Below are 20,144 nucleotides of genomic sequence, written 5' to 3'. Positions count from 1 at the left end.
TACTAACCCTGAGAGATCGGGGCGCCCCCCGACCAGGATACCGCTGTGAAAACTAAACCCAGTCCACACAATCCGATACACGCTGGAGACCCTGACACGAATAGCTCCATGCCAGCTCTTACCCACTGCACACATGCACAGAGAGGAGCTGAAGTGTAAAGTACAGTGGAAAGTCCTGCTTTAAAAAGGACCTGTCTCTAGCTCAAAAGTAGCCAAATTTTCCTCATATTTTATTCCTGCTGCTCCCTTTGGTATTCCGCTGATTTCTTTCTTAAAATCCACCATTCAGTTCCATAGATATGAGATTTCTTATTTAGTGGTCTTTACAAGGGGGCGTGGCTCACAGATTCCTCGGGGGCGGGCCTTTAGGCCACACCTCCTTTGGAAAGACCATCAAAATCAGTACTAAGTAAAAAGTCCCATATCTCTGGAACCGTATGGCGGATTGTAAAAAAGGGAAAAGCGAATTACTCAGGGGAGAAGCGGGAATAAAATAAGTGCAAATATTGGACACTTTTCATCTGGGGACAGGTCCTCTTTAAGGGACTCTCCAGAATTAGAAAAATAGGTCTGATTTTTTTTTTTTTAGAAATAGCGCTCTGTCAGCTGCACACACGGTCCACAGTGATACCACCACAAATTCACTGATGGGGGGCACTGACCTGAGCAGAGTCAGGATGAGGAGCGCCACCACCAGCGCAGCCAGAGAAATGCCGTATCCCACACTGTACATGACCCGCAGCTGCGACAGAATCCAGGCCTGATGCTGCAGAGACAAACTGCGACAATCAGCAAGCTGTCACCAGAGGGCGCTGCCGCCATGAGTATACAGTACAGACCAAAAGTTTGGACACACCTTCTCATTTAAAGATTTTTCTGTATTTTCATGACTTTGAAAATTGTACATTCACACTGAAGGCATCAAAACTATGAATTAACACATGTGGAATTATATACTTAACAAAAAAGTGTGAAACAACTGAAAATATGTCTTATATTCTAGGTTCTTCAAAGTAGCCACCTTTTGCTTTGATGACTGCTTTGCACACTCTTGGCATTCTCTTGATGAGCTTCAAGAGGTAGTCACCGGAAATGGTTTTCACTTCACAGGTGTGCCCTGCCAGGTTTAATAAGTGGGATTTCTTGCCTTATAAATGGGGTTGGGACCATCAGTTGTGTTGTGCAGAAGTCTGGTGGATACACAGCTGATAGTCCTACTGAATAGACTGTTAGCTGCTTTTTTCTTGCCATAATACAAATTCTAAGTAAAGAAAAAGAAGTGGCCATCATTACTTTAAGAAATGAAGGTCAATCAGTGCAAAAAATTGGGCAAACTTTGAAAGTGTCCCCAAGTGCAGTTGCAAAAACTATCAAGCGCTACAAAGAAACTGGCGCACATGAGGACCGCCCCAGGAAAGGAAGACCAAGAGTCACCTCTGCTTCTGAGGATAAGTTTATCCAAGTCACCAGCCCCAGAAATCGCAGGTTAACAGCAGCTCACATTAGAGACCAGGTCAATGCCACACAGAGTTCTATCAGCAGACACATCTCTACAACAACTGTTAAGAGGAGACTTTGTGCAGCCGGCCTTCATGGTAAAATAGCTGCTAGGAAACCACTGTTAAGGACAGGCAACAAGCAGAAGAGACTTGTTTGGGCTAAAGAACACAAGGAATGGACATTAGACCAGTGGAAATCTGTGCTTTGGTCTGATGAGTCCAAATTTGAGATCTTTGTTTCCAACCACCGTGTCTTTGTGCGACGCAGAAAAGGTGAACGGATGGACTCTACATGCCTGGTTCCCACCATGAAGCATGGAGGAGGAGGTGTGATGGTGTGGGGGGGCTTTGCTGGTGACACTGTTGGGGATTTATTCAAAATTGAAGGCATACTGAACCAGCATGGCTACCACAGCATCTTGCAGCGGCATGCTATTCCATCCGGTTTGCGTTTAGCTGGACCATCATTTATTTTTCAATAGGAAAATGACCCCAAACACACCTCCAGGCAGTGTAAGGGCTATTTGACCAAGAGGGAGAGTGATGGGGGGCTACGCCAGTTGACCTGGCCTCCACAGTCACCAGACCTGAACCCAATCGAGATGTTTTGTGGTGAGCTGGACCGCAGAGTGAAGGCAAAAGGGCCAACAAGTGCTAAGCATCTCTGGGAACTCCTTCAAGATTGTTGGAGGACCATTTCTGGTGACTACCTCTTGAAGCTCATCAAGAGAATGCCAAGAGTGTGCAAAGCAGTCATCAAAGCAAAAGGTGGCTACTTTGAAGAACCTAGAATATAAGACATATTTTCAGTTGTTTCACACTTTTTTGTTCAGTATATAATTCCACATGTGTTAATTCATAGTTTTGATGCCTTCAGTGTGAATGTACAATTTTCATAGTCATGAAAATACAGAAAAATCTTTAAATGAGAAGGTGTGTCCAAACTTTTGGTCTGTACTGTACATCATATATATGTATACCTGGTCTATGAGAGACCCTGAGATATAACACACACATGGCCAACAGACATCACTATACAGGAGTCAGGGACGGTTTATCATACAGTCTGGTGACCGCATAGGGATCTACCATCACGGAGATACATGACCACAAGGATCTACCATCACAGGGACCTATGGCGACAGGGTCTATCATCACGGGGATCTATGGCCACAGGATCTACCATCACGGAGATACATGGCCACAATGATCTACCATCACAGAGATACATGGCCACAATGATCTACCATCACGGAGATACATGGCCACAATGATCTACCATCACAGAGATACATGGCCACAATGATCTACCATCACGGAGATACATGGCCACAATGATCTACCATCACGGAGATACATGGCCACAATGATCTACCATCATGGAGATACATGGCCACAATGATCTACCATCACAGAGATACATGGCCACAATGATCTACCATCACGGAGATACATGGCCACAAGGATCTACCATCACAGAGATACATGGCCACAATGATCTACCATCACGAAGATACATGGCCACAAGGATCTACCATCACGGAAATACATGGCCACAATGATCTACCATCACGGAGATACATGGCCACAAGGATCTACCATCACAGGGATCTATGGCGACAAGGTCTATCATCACGGGGATCTATGGCCACAGGATCTACCATCACGGGGATCTATGGCCATTGGATCTACCATCATGGGGATCTATTGCCTTACGATCTACCATCATGGGGATCTATGGCCACAGGATCTACCATCACGAGAATCTATGGCCATGGGATCTACCATCATGGGGATCTATTGCCTTAGGATCTACCATCATGAGGATCTATGGCCACAATGATCTACGATCATGGGGATCTATGGCCACATGGTCTAGCATCACAGGGATCTATGGCCACAGGCATGTTCTTTATGGTCACAGGAACCTATGGCCACTGTGATCTGTACATGTTCACTGGGGTTTATGGTCATAGGGGGGAGGATCTATGGTTGTATGAATCTATGATCAAAGGGATCCATAGTCATCGTGGGGGATCTATGGTAAAAGGGTTCTATGGTCTTAGGGGTCTATGGCCACAGAAAACAAATGGGGACCGCTTACATGTGACTGCTCCTCCTCGGGGTCGATGTTCTCACACTGAGAGTGGTCTCTCCAGGGCATATCTGTATCATCACGAACCCACTCACCATCTGAACCACAGCGCCGGAATACAAGACCGTCTCTTACTGAGGAGTGGAGCAGAGAGGAGGTTGGGTAAGTCCTAGTTGTCTGCCAATTACCCCCCATCCCTCCAGAATATTCTTTCCCCACCTTATCCTCTCACCTTGAGGGTACCAGGGCAGGTAGGACGGACATGGCTCTGCGTGGGTTGTGTTGGCAGCAGCATCTCCCCAGCACACATACCTATCGAACGTCCGGTTACAAAACACTCCTGCAATGATCAGGATGGAAGTTGTGAGTGTGGTGCAGAGGCCTGATGGAAATCTATGGTCACAGCTCGCTCTGCCACACAATGGACACGGGGGGCTCCTGGGGACATCAGAGGCTCCTGAGGACACAGGGGGCTCCTGGGGATACGGGGGGCTCCTGGGGACACGAGGAGCTCCTGGGGACATGGGGAGATCCTGGGGATACGGGGGGCTCCTGGGGACACGAGGAGCTCCTGGGGACATGGGGAGATCCTGGGGACACGGGGAGATCCTGAGGACACGGGGAGCTCTTGGGGACACGGGGGGCTCCTGGGGACACGGGGAGATCCTGAGGATACGGGGAGCTCTTGGGGACACGGGGGGCTCCTGGGGACACATGGGGCTCTTGTTCTCGCTGGCCTTTCCTCTGGTGCCCTAACATTGGTCAATACATGTATGCAAATATGTACCTATAGATATCTGTTTACTCTTCAGTAAGGACTATGAAGTCAAAACTGTCATTTATCTCATGGTGTGTTTGATCTGGGTAGTGCACATGTAACACGCACTCATATATACAGTATTTGTTCATTTCATGTTAAGGACTATGATGTCATGAATTGATTATCACTTATTTTGTGTGACCGCTGTGTACAGTCCAGGCGGTGTGACCGCTGTGTACAGTCCAGGCAGTGTGACCGCTGTGTACAGTCCAGGCGGTGTGACCGGTGTGTAAAATCCAGGCGGTGTGAGCTGGTGTGACCGGTGTGTACAGTCCAGGCGGTGTGACCGGTGTGTACAGTCCAGGCGGTGTGAGCTGGTGTGACCGGTGTGTACAGTCCAGGTGGTGTGACCGGTGTGTACAGTCCAGGCGGTGAGAGCCGGTGTGTACAGTCCAGGCGGTGTGACCGGTGTGTACAGTCCAGGCGGTGTGACCGGTGTGTAAAATCCAGGCGGTGTGATGGGCGTGTACAGTCCAGGCAGTGTGACCACTGTGTACAGTCCAGGCAGTGTGACCGGTGTGTACAGTCCAGGCGGTGTGACCGGTGTGTACAGTCCAGGCGGTGTGACCGCTGTGTACAGTCCAGGCAGTGTGACCGGTGTGTACAGTCCAGGCAGTGTGACCGGTGTGTACAGTCCAGGCAGTGTGACCGGTGTGTACAGTCCAGGCAGTGTGACCGGTGTGTATAGTCCAGGCAGTGTGACCGGTGTGTACAGTCCAGGCAGTGTGACCGGTGTGTACAGTCCAGGCAGTGTGACCGCTGTGTACAGTCCAGGCGGTGTGACCGGTGTGTACAGTCCAGGCAGTGTGACCGGTGTGTACAGTCCAGGCAGTGTGACCGGTGTGTACAGTCGAGGCAGTGTGACCGGTGTGTACAGTCCAGGCGGTGTGACCGGTGTGTACAGTCCAGGCGGTGTGACCGGTGTGTACAGTCCAGGCAGTGTGACCGCTGTGTACAGTCCAGGCAGTGTGACCACTGTGTACAGTCCAGGCGGTGTGACCGGTGTGTACAGTCCAGGCAGTGTGACCGCTGTGTACAGTCCAGGCAGTGTGACCGGTGTGTACAGTCCAGGCAGTGTGACCGGTGTGTACAGTCCAGGCAGTGTGACCGGTGTGTACAGTCCAGGCAGTGTGACCACTGTGTACAGTCCAGGCAGTGTGACCGGTGTGTACAGTCCAGGCGGTGTGACCGGTGTGTACAGTCCAGGCGGTGTGACCGCTGTGTACAGTCCAGGCGGTGTGACCGGTGTGTACAGTCCAGGCGGTGTGACCGGTGTGTACAGTTCAGGCGGTGTGACCGGTGTGTACAGTCCAGGCGGTGTGACCGCTGTGTACAGTCCAGGCAGTGTGACCACTGTGTACAGTCCAGGCGGTGTGACCGGTGTGTACAGTCCAGGCAGTGTGACCGGTGTGTAAAATCCAGGCGGTGTGATGGGCGTGTACAGTCCAGGCAGTGTGACCGGTGTGTACAGTCCAGGCAGTGTGACCGCTGTGTACAGTCCAGGCAGTGTGACCACTGTGTACAGTCCAGGCAGTGTGACCACTGTGTACAGTCCAGGCGGTGTGACCGGTGTGTACAGTCCAGGCGGTGTGACCGCTGTGTACAGTCCAGGCAGTGTGACCACTGTGTACAGTCCAGGCGGTGTGACCGGTGTGTACAGTCCAGGCAGTGTGACCGGTGTGTAAAATCCAGGCGGTGTGATGGGCGTGTACAGTCCAGGCAGTGTGACCGGTGTGTACAGTCCAGGCAGTGTGACCGCTGTGTACAGTCCAGGCAGTGTGACCGCTGTGTACAGTCCAGGCAGTGTGACCGGTGTGTACAGTCCAGGCAGTGTGACCGGTGTGTACAGTCGAGGCAGTGTGACCGGTGTGTACAGTCCAGGCGGTGTGACCGGTGTGTACAGTCCAGGCGGTGTGACCGGTGTGTACAGTCCAGGCAGTGTGACCGCTGTGTACAGTCCAGGCAGTGTGACCACTGTGTACAGTCCAGGCGGTGTGACCGGTGTGTACAGTCCAGGCAGTGTGACCGCTGTGTACAGTCCAGGCAGTGTGACCGGTGTGTACAGTCCAGGCAGTGTGACCGGTGTGTACAGTCCAGGCAGTGTGACCACTGTGTACAGTCCAGGCAGTGTGACCGGTGTGTACAGTCCAGGCGGTGTGACCGGTGTGTACAGTCCAGGCGGTGTGACCGCTGTGTACAGTCCAGGCGGTGTGACCGGTGTGTACAGTCCAGGCGGTGTGACCGGTGTCTACAGTCCAGGCGGTGTGACCGGTGTGTACAGTCCAGGCGGTGTGACCGCTGTGTACAGTCCAGGCAGTGTGACCACTGTGTACAGTCCAGGCGGTGTGACCGGTGTGTACAGTCCAGGCGGTGTGACCGGTGTGTAAAATCCAGGCGGTGTGATGGGCGTGTACAGTCCAGGCAGTGTGACCGGTGTGTACAGTCCAGGCAGTGTGACCGCTGTGTACAGTCCAGGCAGTGTGACCACTGTGTACAGTCCAGGCGGTGTGACCGGTGTGTACAGTCCAGGCGGTGTGACCGCTGTGTACAGTCCAGGCAGTGTGACCACTGTGTACAGTCCAGGCGGTGTGACCGGTGTGTACAGTCCAGGCAGTGTGACCGGTGTGTAAAATCCAGGCGGTGTGATGGGCGTGTACAGTCCAGGCAGTGTGACCGGTGTGTACAGTCCAGGCAGTGTGACCGCTGTGTACAGTCCAGGCAGTGTGACCGCTGTGTACAGTCCAGGCAGTGTGACCGCTGTGTACAGTCCAGGCAGTGTGACCACTGTGTACAGTCCAGGCAGTGTGACCGGTGTGTACAGTCCAGGCGGTGTGACCGGTGTGTACAGTCCAGGCGGTGTGACCGCTGTGTACAGTCCAGGCGGTGTGACCGGTGTGTACAGTCCAGGCAGTGTGACCGGTGTGTACAGTCCAGGCGGTGTGACCGGTGTGTACAGTCCAGGCGGTGTGACCGCTGTGTACAGTCCAGGCAGTGTGACCACTGTGTACAGTCCAGGCGGTGTGACCGGTGTGTACAGTCCAGGCAGTGTGACCGGTGTGTAAAATCCAGGCGGTGTGATGGGCGTGTACAGTCCAGGCAGTATGACCGGTGTGTACAGTCCAGGCAGTGTGACCGCTGTGTACAGTCCAGGCAGTGTGACCGCTGTGTACAGTCCAGGCAGTGTGACCGCTGTGTACAGTCCAGGCAGTGTGACCACTGTGTACAGTCCAGGCGGTGTGACCGCTGTGTACAGTCCAGGCGGTGTGACCGCTGTGTACAGTCCAGGCGGTGTGACCGCTGTGTACAGTCCAGGCGGTGTGACCGCTGTGTACAGTCCAGGCGGTGTGACCGCTGTGTACAGTCCAGGCAGTGTGAGCCGGTGTGTATTGTTCAGGTGGTGTGATTGGTGTGCACAGTGTAGGCAGTGTGACCGCTGTGTACAGTCCAGGCAGGGTGACCGGTGTACACAGTCCAGGCGGTGTGAATGGTGCGTACAGTCCAGGCAGTGTGACCGCTGTGTACAGTCCAGACGGCGTGAACGGTGTGTACAGTCCGGGCAGTGTGATCGGTGTACACAGTCCGGGCAGTGTGATCGGTGTACACAGTCCGGGCAGTGTGAACCGGTGTGTACAGTCCAGGCGGTGTGAGCTGGTGTGTAGGTGTGTACAGTCCAGGCAGTATGATCGGTGTGTACAGTCCAGGCGGTGTGAGCTGGTGTGCAGGTGTGTACAGTCCAGGCGGTGTGAGCTGGTGTGTAGGTGTGTACAGTCCAGGCAGTATGATCGGTGTGTACAGTCCAGGCGGTGTGAGCTGGTGTGCAGGTGTGTACAGTCCAGGCGGTGTGATCGGTGTGTACAGTCCAGGCGGTGTGAGCTGGTGTGTAGGTGTGTACAGTCCAGGCAGTGTGATCGGTGTGTACAGTCCAGGCGGTGTGAGCCGGTGTGTACAGTCCAGGCGGTGTGAGCCGGTGTGCACAGTCCAGGCGGTGTGATTTAGTCCATATGTCTGCAGTGTGTCTGGAGGATCATCCTATAGACATGTAACAGTTGTATGTGGCCATTAGGTTATTCTAAACATTGAACACATTCATTCTTCTCTATCTCTGATTGCAGATTTACTTTCTATCATTATTACTTCTCTCACCGGTCAGTGGAGGATCCATCCTCATCTTCCTCTCGCAGTCGTCCTGATATTCCTTCCAGGCCTGCACCGTCTCCTGCACAGTTATCGCTCTGCACACCTGCACCACAACATGACACAATGTCAAAAAAGAGCAGAACGTCACCCATTACATCACTAACATAACACAACATCACCCACATATCACACAATCACCAACACAACCCCACTGACGCAGCACAGCATCCATCATAACACGAAACCTACATAACAGCGCTGCCCACATATCACAACGTCACCAACATGACACAAAGTAACCAACAGAATATGTTACCCACATAGCGAGTCACCCGCATATTACAAAGTCATCCACAAAGAACATCACCTACATCCCAATGCCACCAACATAACACCAGTGTCCGGCATTGTGCCGCCATGCCACGACCATGTGCATGAGCAGACTCGGGGCCACGTATTGGGCCAGTAGCGCCAACTGTCATCATCAGACAATGCCCAGATTGGTGCCTTGGCTTTTATAAGTGACATTTCCCTGTTACTCGGGGCCTGAGCGATAATTCCTGCTATGGATTCTTGCTATTTGCTAAGGTGTTTTGTTCTAGATCCAGCTTATATTATTGGCCTCATCTCCCTCTCTGCTGCCTGATGGGACCTTCCCAGCCTAATGTTTACCACAGAATTCCCCATAACATGTCCCCCATAATGCAATGTCCCCCACGTATCACTGTATCACCCACAACACACAAAGTCTCCCCATAATGCAATGTCACCCACGTATCACCCACAATGTCCCCCACGTATCACCCACAACACACAATGCCCCCCCATAATTCAATGTCCCCCACGTATCACCCACAACACACAATGCCCCCCCCATAATGCAATGTCCCCCACGTATCACTGTATCACCCACAATACACAATGCCCCCCCCATAATGCAATGTCCCCCACGTATCACTGTATCACCCACAATACACAATGCCCCCCCCATAATGCAATGTCCCCCACGTATCACTGTATCACCCACAATACACAATGCCCCCCCCATAATGCAATGTCCCCCACATATCACTGTATCACCCACAACACACAATGCCCCCCCCATAATGCAATGTCCCCCACGTATCACTGTATCACCCACAATACACAATGCCCCCCCCATAATGCAATGTCCCCCACATATCACTGTATCACCCACAACACACAATGCCCCCCCCCATAATGCAATGTCCCCCACGTATCACTGTATCACCCACAACACACAATGCCCCCCCCCATAATGCAATGTCCCCCACGTATCACTGTATCACCCACAATACACAATGCCCCCCCCATAATGCAATGTCCCCCACGTATCACTGTATCACCCACAATACACAATGCCCCCCCATAATGCAATGTCCCCCACGTATCACTGTATCACCCACAATACACAATGCCCCCCCATAATGCAATGTCCCCCACGTATCACTGTATCACCCACAATACACAATGCCCCCCCCATAATACAATGTCCCCCACGTATCACTGTATCACCCACAATACACAATGCCCCCCCCCCATAATGCAATGTCCCCCACGTATCACTGTATCACCCACAATACACAATGCCCCCCCCATAATGCAATGTCCCCCACGTATCACTGTATCACCCACAATACACAATGCCCCCCCATAATGCAATGTCCCCCACGTATCACTGTATCACCCACAATACACAATGCCCCCCCCATAATGCAATGCCCCCCCCATAATGCAATGTTCTCCATGTATCACTGCATCACCCAGAGCACACGTCACCCACATAATAATGTTCCCCACGTATCACTGCATCATCCAGATATTTTTTTACCTGCAGCCACAAGAGAATCAGTGGGGTCAGCTGACTCCACATCCCCCCATTCCCAGACGGCATCACGACCTTGCTGTGGACAAAAAAAACAAAATGACAGATAATGAAGGTTATGATTCACTTTTGGGAGTTCCCTCCTTTTTCAGGACTCTAACACGTCTCAGGACAACTCCTTATTGAAGACTAGTGGAAGAGGTGTTCGACATGGTGGCTTCCCCTTAAAGAAAAGACAGCAGACCATAAGAGCTGAACAGAGGAGTTTATTTTTTTTCATAGAACTGTTGTACAATTTCTTCACTGCTAAGTGTCTCGTTACACTTGATGGTAGCATTTCACATTGGTTGATTTCACATTGGACGATTTGCTTGGCAGTTGTCGTTCACAGACAATGGCGCTATCTGCTTGGTGGTTACGATGCGTTCTCGGGGTGCTGGGCGCTTGTTGGTTGCAGTCACACCTGAACATTCTAGAATTCTGTATCAACTGTAACAACTTTCATTCTGGAATTGTCACGGTTAAAGGGGTTGTCCAGCTACACAGATAAGAAAGCTCAGAAAAGTGTAAAGTAGAAAAACAAGAAATACTCACCTTACTGTTACCTCGCTGTTTCCGTTCTGCTTCTTCCCAGGTCGCCCACCAGTCTCTTTACCTCCCGCTTTGTCTGCTTGTAGTGGAGATGTGTTTGGTGTTGATCTCGTAAACTGTAGCAAAGACTATTTCATATTTTTTTGGGGGAAGTGTATGATTCTAGGAACCAACTTATCTCACAGCCCCCTACAGACCCTTCCAGCGCTGTCTCCTACCGCGGATGAAATCACATTCAGGCCACACCACCTTAGCAACAGTCCGCACAGATCTTTGCACACTGTCCCTAAGACTATCTCATCCAACTACTCTGAAGCTGTGACAGTTCTGCTCCTCAGCTCACTGTCTGGTGACGTTCCCCAGGCCTTGCTAGACGAGACTATGATAGCGCCTCTTGCCTAAGGGTCTCGCAAAGCATGATAGGCGACCCCCTACACAATCATTCTGACCTCTAATGATGAACAAGCCAACTCCAGAGCCTGCCGACAGCATAGACAAACTACTCAGGCCTCCTGCTCACTGACAATTTCATAATGGACTCCCCGCTCACCCCAAGGTTCTCACACAACCTAATGAACTCCTTTCATTGGAGCCAAAATTGCTTTCTTGATTACATTGCTTTGGTGCCGCCACCACAGCCAGCCCATGACTAACTAGGTACACAAGATGCTAAGATAATGGAGGGCACAACACCTCAGAGGACATCACAGATAGGACATCTACAAGGTAGAGACATCACAAAACCCACCACGCACGGTCCAAGAGCTCGTCTCACACACTGCAGTCCACTGTCCTCAGAGTTGTTGTCCTTCTGCACCATAGTTTCTCACCTCCTCAGGTGTATAGAACAGCTAGAAACAACCATTCATTATGTCCCTCCGGTGCTGCAGCACCTTTCCCATGACTCCCCCATTCTGAGACATATTCCTCGAGAACTGCTCCATTCCTCCAGCCTAGTTTTTGTCTTTACTCAGTAATGGGGTTCTCTGCCTCCTTCAGCCACACATTGACTCACTTCCTGCTAGCAGCTCTCATATATACTGTGAACTCTTCAAAAGACCACTGCTATCAGAAAACCACCCACATATAAGATTTCCAGAAATATATTTTCACCTCCACCACATATGACAGGCTGGCCATCTTTGACAAGACCACCACCCTAAAAGACAGCTTGTCAGTGCAATTAAGGGCCGTTGTCTCAAAGATGAGTCACTATATATCCTTAGTGTGACATCTAATGGTGATGGTTGATATTACAGTACTAATCACAGCCTGCCTGATGAAGGAGCCTCTGTGCTCTGAAAGCTTACAAATATAATTTTTCTGGGATCACGGCTAGAATACTTTTTTTAGGGGGGCATAAAAGTATTGGCATCGATTTTTTTTCTGGCTACCACAGTACCACAATATCATTTCTATTGTACATAGTATTAATCACAGAGAATTGTAAGAGGGACAACAGCCAGGTTTTAAGGCTTTCGCCATTTAACCCTCTTCCTATAAGGCTCATGCCGAAGCAGAGTAATAGTCGCCCTGGTCTGAGTCATTGCTATAAAGTGAAGTGGATTTCAGACACTCTTAAACAATGCAGAGAGCGGCTTACACATGTGGGTGTGCGCAGGACTAGTACATTCTCTGCAGTAGGTGTTGTGTACAGGTGTACCTGATGTAGGTGTGAAGAGTTGCATTACATGTGGTTGTAGTTGCGTTCAGGTCTAGTAAATGTGGTGCGCTGATCAGAAGTCAGGGCCAAAAGTTTTGAGACTGACACAAATTTTTGTTTTCACATTCTGCTGCTTCAGTGTTTTCCCTCTTTTAGTCGGAGGTTTCTCTGGTTACTGATGGACAATTATAAACATTTCATAACTTGTTACATTTTATTGACAAATACATGAAGTTTCTGTGACTCCTCAATCTTCCCAGCGCTGCCCCTTATTCTCCAGACTTCTGCCCTTCCCCCGGCAGATGGATATCGGCTTCTGGGCAGATCCTGACTGATGGCCGCCCGTTCTTGCCTCATCAGAGCTCGGAGTTATCACAATTTCTGGGTTTTTGTCGCTTTTTGAGGATTGACCGCAGGTTCTCACTGAGACTGAGATCTGTGGAGTTTTCTGGTCATGGACCCAAAATGTCAATGTTTTGCTCACCGAGCCACTCAGTTATCACTTTTCCCTTGTGACACAATCTCCGTCATGCTGGAAAAAGCATCAAAGAACAAAAAACCTGACAAGCGCCTCCACACAGTGTGAACAAGTGCACGCTGCAATGACTGCACAACATACAATAAGAAAGCACAGCTGCACACTGTAAGGGCCAATACATATGCAGACACTGGGAACATAAGAGCTAAACTGCATTATTGCTAAATAAAATGTACTTACAAAAAAATAAAGGCTCTTAGCGCATAAATTGGCCAATTCATCAACCACGACAAGGTAGCCTCAGCATCAATTCAAGGGTGCTTTTAATTAGTGTTGGTTTCTACCTGCCCACTTAAATTTGTAGGCTTCTAGCCTAAGAGAGGCATGTTTAGGAGGTTAGTTACCCATCATGCGCAGGCTACCTTGTCATGGTTGATGGGCATACATGAATTGGCCAATTTATGCGCTAAGAGCCTTCATTTTTAGTTTATTTAGCAATAATGCAGTTTAGCTCTTATGTTCTCAGTGTCTGCATATGTATTGGCCCTTACAGTGTGCTGCTGTGCTTTCTTAATGCTGGAAAAAGCGTCATCACCACATTGTCCTGGATGATGGGAGAAGTTGTTTTTGGAGGAGGTTTAGATCCAGTTCTTTATTCATGACTGTGTTCTTAGGAAAAATTGTGAGTGAGCCCCTCCATGGATGAGAAGCCCCTAGACATTGTGAGTGAGCCCCCTCCATGGATGAGAAGTCCCCGCACATTGTGAGTGAGCCCCTACCATGGATGAGAAGCCCCCCGCACATTGTGAGTGATCCCCTCCATGGAGAAGCCCCCGCACATTGTGAGTGAGCCCCCTCCACGGATGAGAAGCCGCCACACATTGTGAATGAGCTCCCTCCATGGATGAGACGCTCCCACACGAGTGGTCTCAGGAGACTTTACTGTTGTCAGACACGAGACTCATGACACCGTCACCTTCTCTTCTCCGGATAATCATTCTTTCAGATGTGCCAGACAGTCTGAAGGGACTTCATCAGAAAAAAATACCTTTACCCTCGTCCTCTGCAGTCCAGTCCCTGTACTTCTTGCTAAATATCAGCCTGTCTTTAATGTTTTTCTAGGAGCTGTGGCTTCTTTGTTGCTATAACACCTGACAGCCTCCATAAGCCTCGGCCTCACTGTGTGCAGATGCACTGACACCTGCCTGCTGCCGTTCCTGAGCAAGCTCTGCACTGGTGATGAACTGATCCTGTAGCTGAATCCTCTTTAGGAGACCGTTGCGGCACTTGCTGCACTTACTTAAGTGCCCTGTAGCCTTCTTCACAGCAATTGAACCTGTCATCCAAAAAACGATTGATTTTGGGCAATCTTACCAGCAGCAATGTTCTTACCTGTAAAACCCTTTTGATGCAAAGCAATGATGACTGCATGTTTCCTTGGAGATAACAATAGTTAACAGAAGAAGACAATGATTTCAAGTAACCAATCTGCTCTTCTAATTCAATGAGTATGATATATTGATATCAGCTGCCTTGTCCTTGTTAACACTTTCTCCTGATCTAAGGAGAAGATTACTGAAATGATGTAAGCTGGTCATTGTGTAGCAGGGATGAAATTCATGTTTTTCTTTGTGATTAAGTTAATTTTAATGGCAAGGAGTGGCTTTGTCATTTTTTTACAATTCTTCTTTTCTCCATTCATTGCAATCAAGAGTCAATGAAAATTGTCACTTTAAAAACCGAAGCAGCAAACTTTGTGAAAACCAAAATTTGTGTCAGTCTCCAACTTCACAAGTGTAGCTGGTGGTTGCATATAGGAGGTGTAGTTGTGGTGATTATTATACAGTTGTGGCAGTAGATGAAGATGTGTACACTGCAGGTGTAGCAGAGGGAGATACTTCATAGTCTATTACATTAGTTGTGTCCAGCTTTGGCAGGTGTAGAATTATTATTATTATTATTATAGCGCCATTTATTCCATGGCGCCTTACATGTGAAAAGGGGTATATAATACAAGAACAGTTACAATAATCTTGAACACAATGTGACAGCGACGGGCGTCCATGATCGTGAAGAGGAATTTGGAATTGAGCGTCTGGTAAATGGTCGCAACAGATAATATTGAAATCAAGTGACTGGATTGAATAGAAACGACTTTATTAGTTCTCATCGGTGTGTAATAATGTGTAACAACGAGCTGTTATAGATGCGAGGGGTTGTTTTGATTCTTTTCGCCTTTTCTCATCCACTGTTGGATTATTTTGTGGCTTTATAGCAACGTTCGGGTCTCCTGGGAGAAATCTCAGTATTTACCTGACCCACGTCCTCTGTTCAGGGATATTTGTATTATTTGTTGTTTTTTTTCCCCATCTTTGTTTTTAGATTTTTTTTTTCTATTTATTATTATTATTGTATAAAGTGTTCCCCAGATAAGGACAGATGGATACAAAATGTTGAATATATGAGGGGCACTAAATATATCTACGAAGACCAACTTATGTATATATGGAGAGATATGCTGTATGTATGAGGGCGGTATACGTATGGAGTGCCTTATATGTATACATTGCAGTATATGTATATATGAGACATATATCTATATATATAGCGGGGTTTATGTATGTATGAGCGCAGTATCGCCATGTCTCAGGTGTTGTGTATGTATGGGGGGATGTGATTCTGTAGAGGTACATATGGGGTGCAGTGTATGTAATGGGTGTAATATAGGTGTGAAGTGCAGGCTGTGTGTGTACGGGGTGCAGGATACGGCAGATGAATATATATATAAAGTACATACCTGACACTTGCAGACATCATTGGGATCAGTCACTTCTAGTCTCCGCACAGTGATCTCCGCACAGTGATCTCCGCCGCTCTCCTGCTGCTGCTCTCTGTGACTGAGGGATCCCCGGAGCCCAGAGGGAGGAGAGATGTAAGGGGTGGGGGGACCGTACAGTATATATACCGGGGGGGGGGGGGGGGGGGGGGATGTCAGCAGAGGCATATATACATGTGTACACACTGCCACTACTCTCATCATTGTTCAAGCCGAAAACATTTGGAATAATCTCCAAGCAACATCTACAACTATCATATCTACAGAGTCCTGGTGTATCTAAGCCCCTCATGTGTGATACTGTCCTGGTGTATCTAAGCCTCCCATGTGTGATACTGTGCTGGTGTATCTAAGCCTCCCATGTGTGATACTGTGCTGGTGTATCTAAGCCTCTCATGTGTGATACTATGCTGGTGTATCTAAGCCTTTCATGTGTGATACTGTGCTGGTGTATCTAAGCCTTTCATGTGTGATACTGTGCTGGTGTATCTAAGCCTCTCATGCGTGATACTGTGCTGATGTATCTAAGCCTCTCATGCGTGATACTGTGCTGGTGTATCTAAGCCTCTCATGTGTGATACTATGCTGGTGTATCTAAGCCTTTCATGTGTGATACTGTGCTGATGTATCTAAGCCTCCCATGTGTGATACTGTGCTGGTGTATCTAAGCCTCGCATGTGTGATACTGTGCTGGTGTATCTAAGCCTCTCATGTGTGATACTATGCTGGTGTATCTAAGCATCTCATGTGTGATACTGTGCTGGTGTATCTAAGCCTCTCATGTGTGATACTATGCTGGTGTATCTAAGCCTTTCATGTGTGATACTGTGCTGGTGTATCTATGCCTCTCATGTGTGATACTGTGCTGGTGTATCTAAGCCTCCCATGTGTGATACTGTGCTGGTGTATCTAAGCCTCTCATGTGTGATACTGTGCTGGTGTATCTAAGCCTCCCATGTGTGATACTCTGCTGGTGTATCTAAGCCTCTCATGTGTGATACTATGATGGTGTATCTAAGCCTCTCATGTGTGATACTATGATGGTGTATCTAAGCCTCTCATGTGTGATACTGTGCTGGTGTATCTAAGCCTCTCATGTGTGATACTGTGCTGGTGTATCAAAGCCTCTCATGTGTGATACTGTGCTGGTGTATCTAAGCCTCTCATGTGTGATACTGTACTGGTGTATCTAAGCCTCTCATGTGTGATACTGTGCTGGTGTATCTAAGCCTCTCATGTGTGATACTATGCTGGTGTATCTAAGCCTCTCATGTGTGATACTGTCCTATTGTATCTAAGCCTCTCATGTGTGATACTGTGCTGGTGTATCTAAGTCTCCCATGTGTGATACTGTGCTGGTGTATCTAAGCCTCTCATGTGTGATACTGTGCTGGTGTATCTAAGCCTTTCATGTGTGATACTGTGCTGGTGTATCTAAGCCTCTCATGCGTGATACTGTGCTGATGTATCTAAGCCTCTCATGCATGATACTGTGCTGATGTATCTAAGCCTCCCATGTGTGATACTGTGCTGGTGTATCTAAGCCTCGCATGTGTGATACTGTGCTGGTGTATCTAAGCCTCTCATGTGTGATACTATGCTGGTGTATCTAAGCATCTCATGTGTGATACTGTGCTGGTGTATCTAAGCCTCTCATGTGTGATACTATGCTGGTGTATCTAAGCCTTTCATGTGTGATACTGTGCTGGTGTATCTATGCCTCTCATGTGTGATACTGTGCTGGTGTATCTAAGCCTCCCATGTGTGATACTGTGCTGGTGTATCTAAGCCTCTCATGTGTGATACTGTGCTGGTGTATCTAAGCCTCCCATGTGTGATACTCTGCTGGTGTATCTAAGCCTCTCATGTGTGATACTATGATGGTGTATCTAAGCCTCTCATGTGTGATACTATGATGGTGTATCTAAGCCTCTCATGTGTGATACTGTGCTGGTGTATCTAAGCCTCTCATGTGTGATACTGTGCTGGTGTATCAAAGCCTCTCATGTGTGATACTGTGCTGGTGTATCTAAGCCTCTCATGTGTGATACTGTACTGGTGTATCTAAGCCTCTCATGTGTGATACTGTGCTGGTGTATCTAAGCCTCTCATGTGTGATACTGTGCTGGTGTATCTAAGCTTCTCATGTGTGATACTATGCTGGTGTATCTAAGCCTCTCATGTGTGATACTGTCCTATTGTATCTAAGCCTCTCATGTGTGATACTGTGCTGGTGTATCTAAGTCTCTCATGTGTGATACTGTCCTGGTGTATCTAAGTCTCTCATGTGTGATACTATGCTGGTGTATCTAAGCCTCTCATGTGTGATACTGTGCTGGTGTATCTAAGCCTCTCATGTGTGATACTATGATGGTGTATCTAAGCCTCCCATGTGTGATACTCTGCTGGTGTATCTAAGCCTCTCATGTGTGATACTATGATGGTGTATCTAAGCCTCTCATGTGTGATACTGTGCTGGTGTATCTAAGCCACTCATGTGTGATACTGTCCTGGTTTATCTAAGTCTCTCATGTGTGATACTGTGCTGGTGTATCTAAGACTCTCATGTGTGATACTGTGCTGGTGTATCTAAGCCTCCCATGTGTGATACTATGCTGGTGTATCTAAGCCTCTCATGTGTGATACTGTCCTATTGTATCTAAGCCTCTCATGTGTGATACTGTGCTGGTGTATCTAAGTCTCTCATGTGTGATACTGTCCTGGTGTATCTAAGTCTCTCATGTGTGATACTATGCTGGTGTATCTAAGCCTCTCATGTGTGATACTGTGCTGGTGTATCTAAACCTCTCATGTGTGATACTATGATGGTGTATCTAAGCCTCCCATGTGTGATACTCTGCTGGTGTATCTAAGCCTCTCATGTGTGATACTATGATGGTGTATCTAAGCCTCTCATGTGTGATACTGTGCTGGTGTATCTAAGCCTCTCATGTGTGATACTATGATGGTGTATCTAAGCCTCCCATATGTGATACTCTGCTGGTGTATCTAAGCCTCTCATGTGTGATACTATGATGGTGTATCTAAGCCTCTCATGTGTGATACTGTGCTGGTGTATCTAAGCCACTCATGTGTGATACTGTCCTGGTTTATCTAAGTCTCTCATGTGTGATACTGTGCTGGTGTATCTAAGCCTCTCATGTGTGATACTGTGCTGGTGTATCTAAGCCTCTCATGTGTGATACTATGCTGGTGTATCTAAGCCTCTCATGTGTGATACTGTGCTGGTGTATCTAAGCCTCTCATGTGTGATACTGTGCTGGTGTATCTAAGCCTCCCATGTGTGATACTATGCTGGTGTATCTAAGCCTCTCATGTGTGATACTGTCCTATTGTATCTAAGCCTCTCATGTGTGATACTGTGCTGGTGTATCTAAGTTTCTCATGTGTGATACTGTCCTGGTGTATCTAAGCCTCTCATGTGTGATACTGTGCTGGTGTATCAAAGCCTCTCATGTGTGATACTATGCTGGTGTATCTAAGCCTCTCATGTGTGATACTATGATGGTGTATCTAAGCCTCTCATGTGTGATACTGTGCTGGTGTATCTAAGCCTCTCATGCGTGATACTATGATGGTGTATCTAAGCCTCTCATGTGTGATACTGTGCTGGTGTATCTAAGCCACTCATGTGTGATACTGTCCTGGTTTATCTAAGTCTCTCATGTGTGATACTATGATGGTGTATCTAAGCCTCTCATGTGTGATACTGTGCTGGTGTATCTAAGCCTCCCATGTGTGATACTATGCTGGTGTATCTAAGCCTCTCATGTGTGATACTGTCCTATTGTATCTAAGCCTCTCATGTGTGATACTGTGCTGGTGTATCCAAGTCTCTCATGTGTGATACTGTCCTGGTGTATCTAAGTCTCTCATGTGTGATACTATGCTGGTGTATCTAAGCCTCTCATGTGTGATACTGTGCTGGTGTATCTAAGCCTCTCATGTGTGATACTATGATGGTGTATCTAAGCCTCCCATGTGTGATACTCTGCTGGTGTATCTAAGCCTCTCATGTGTGATACTATGATGGTGTATCTAAGCCTCTCATGTGTGATACTGTGCTGGTGTATCTAAGCCACTCATGTGTGATACTGTCCTGGTTTATCTAAGTCTCTCATGTGTGATACTGTGCTGGTGTATCTAAGCCTCTCATGT

The 20,144-nt window shown here is 48.2% G+C and overlaps 1 protein-coding gene across 1 annotated transcript in view; it reads right to left on the bottom strand.

Annotated features, from left to right (window-relative positions):
- The window catches only part of GIPR (gastric inhibitory polypeptide receptor), a 37,602-nt gene extending 21,574 nt beyond the window's left edge, over window positions 1–16,028 (bottom strand). The window contains exons 1-6 of the mRNA XM_073638050.1: window positions 15,927–16,028; window positions 10,404–10,476; window positions 8,558–8,654; window positions 3,827–3,934; window positions 3,604–3,728; window positions 663–766 (exon numbers count right to left, since the gene is read on the bottom strand). Coding sequence (XP_073494151.1) covers window positions 663–766; window positions 3,604–3,728; window positions 3,827–3,934; window positions 8,558–8,654; window positions 10,404–10,476; window positions 15,927–15,946 — 527 coding nt within the window. The 5' untranslated portion in view covers window positions 15,947–16,028. The remainder of the gene's footprint in view (window positions 1–662; window positions 767–3,603; window positions 3,729–3,826; window positions 3,935–8,557; window positions 8,655–10,403; window positions 10,477–15,926) is intronic.
- Between the last annotated feature and the right edge of the window lie 4,116 nt (window positions 16,029–20,144).

The sequence above is a fragment of the Phyllobates terribilis genome, unplaced genomic scaffold, assembly GCF_046119375.1.
Source record: "Phyllobates terribilis strain yellow unplaced genomic scaffold, ASM4611937v1 Scaffold_7__3_contigs__length_470593459, whole genome shotgun sequence".
NCBI lineage: Eukaryota > Metazoa > Chordata > Amphibia > Anura > Dendrobatidae > Phyllobates > Phyllobates terribilis.
Note: the sequence above shows the minus strand (reverse complement) of the source record. Positions and strands in the feature narration are given on the sequence as shown.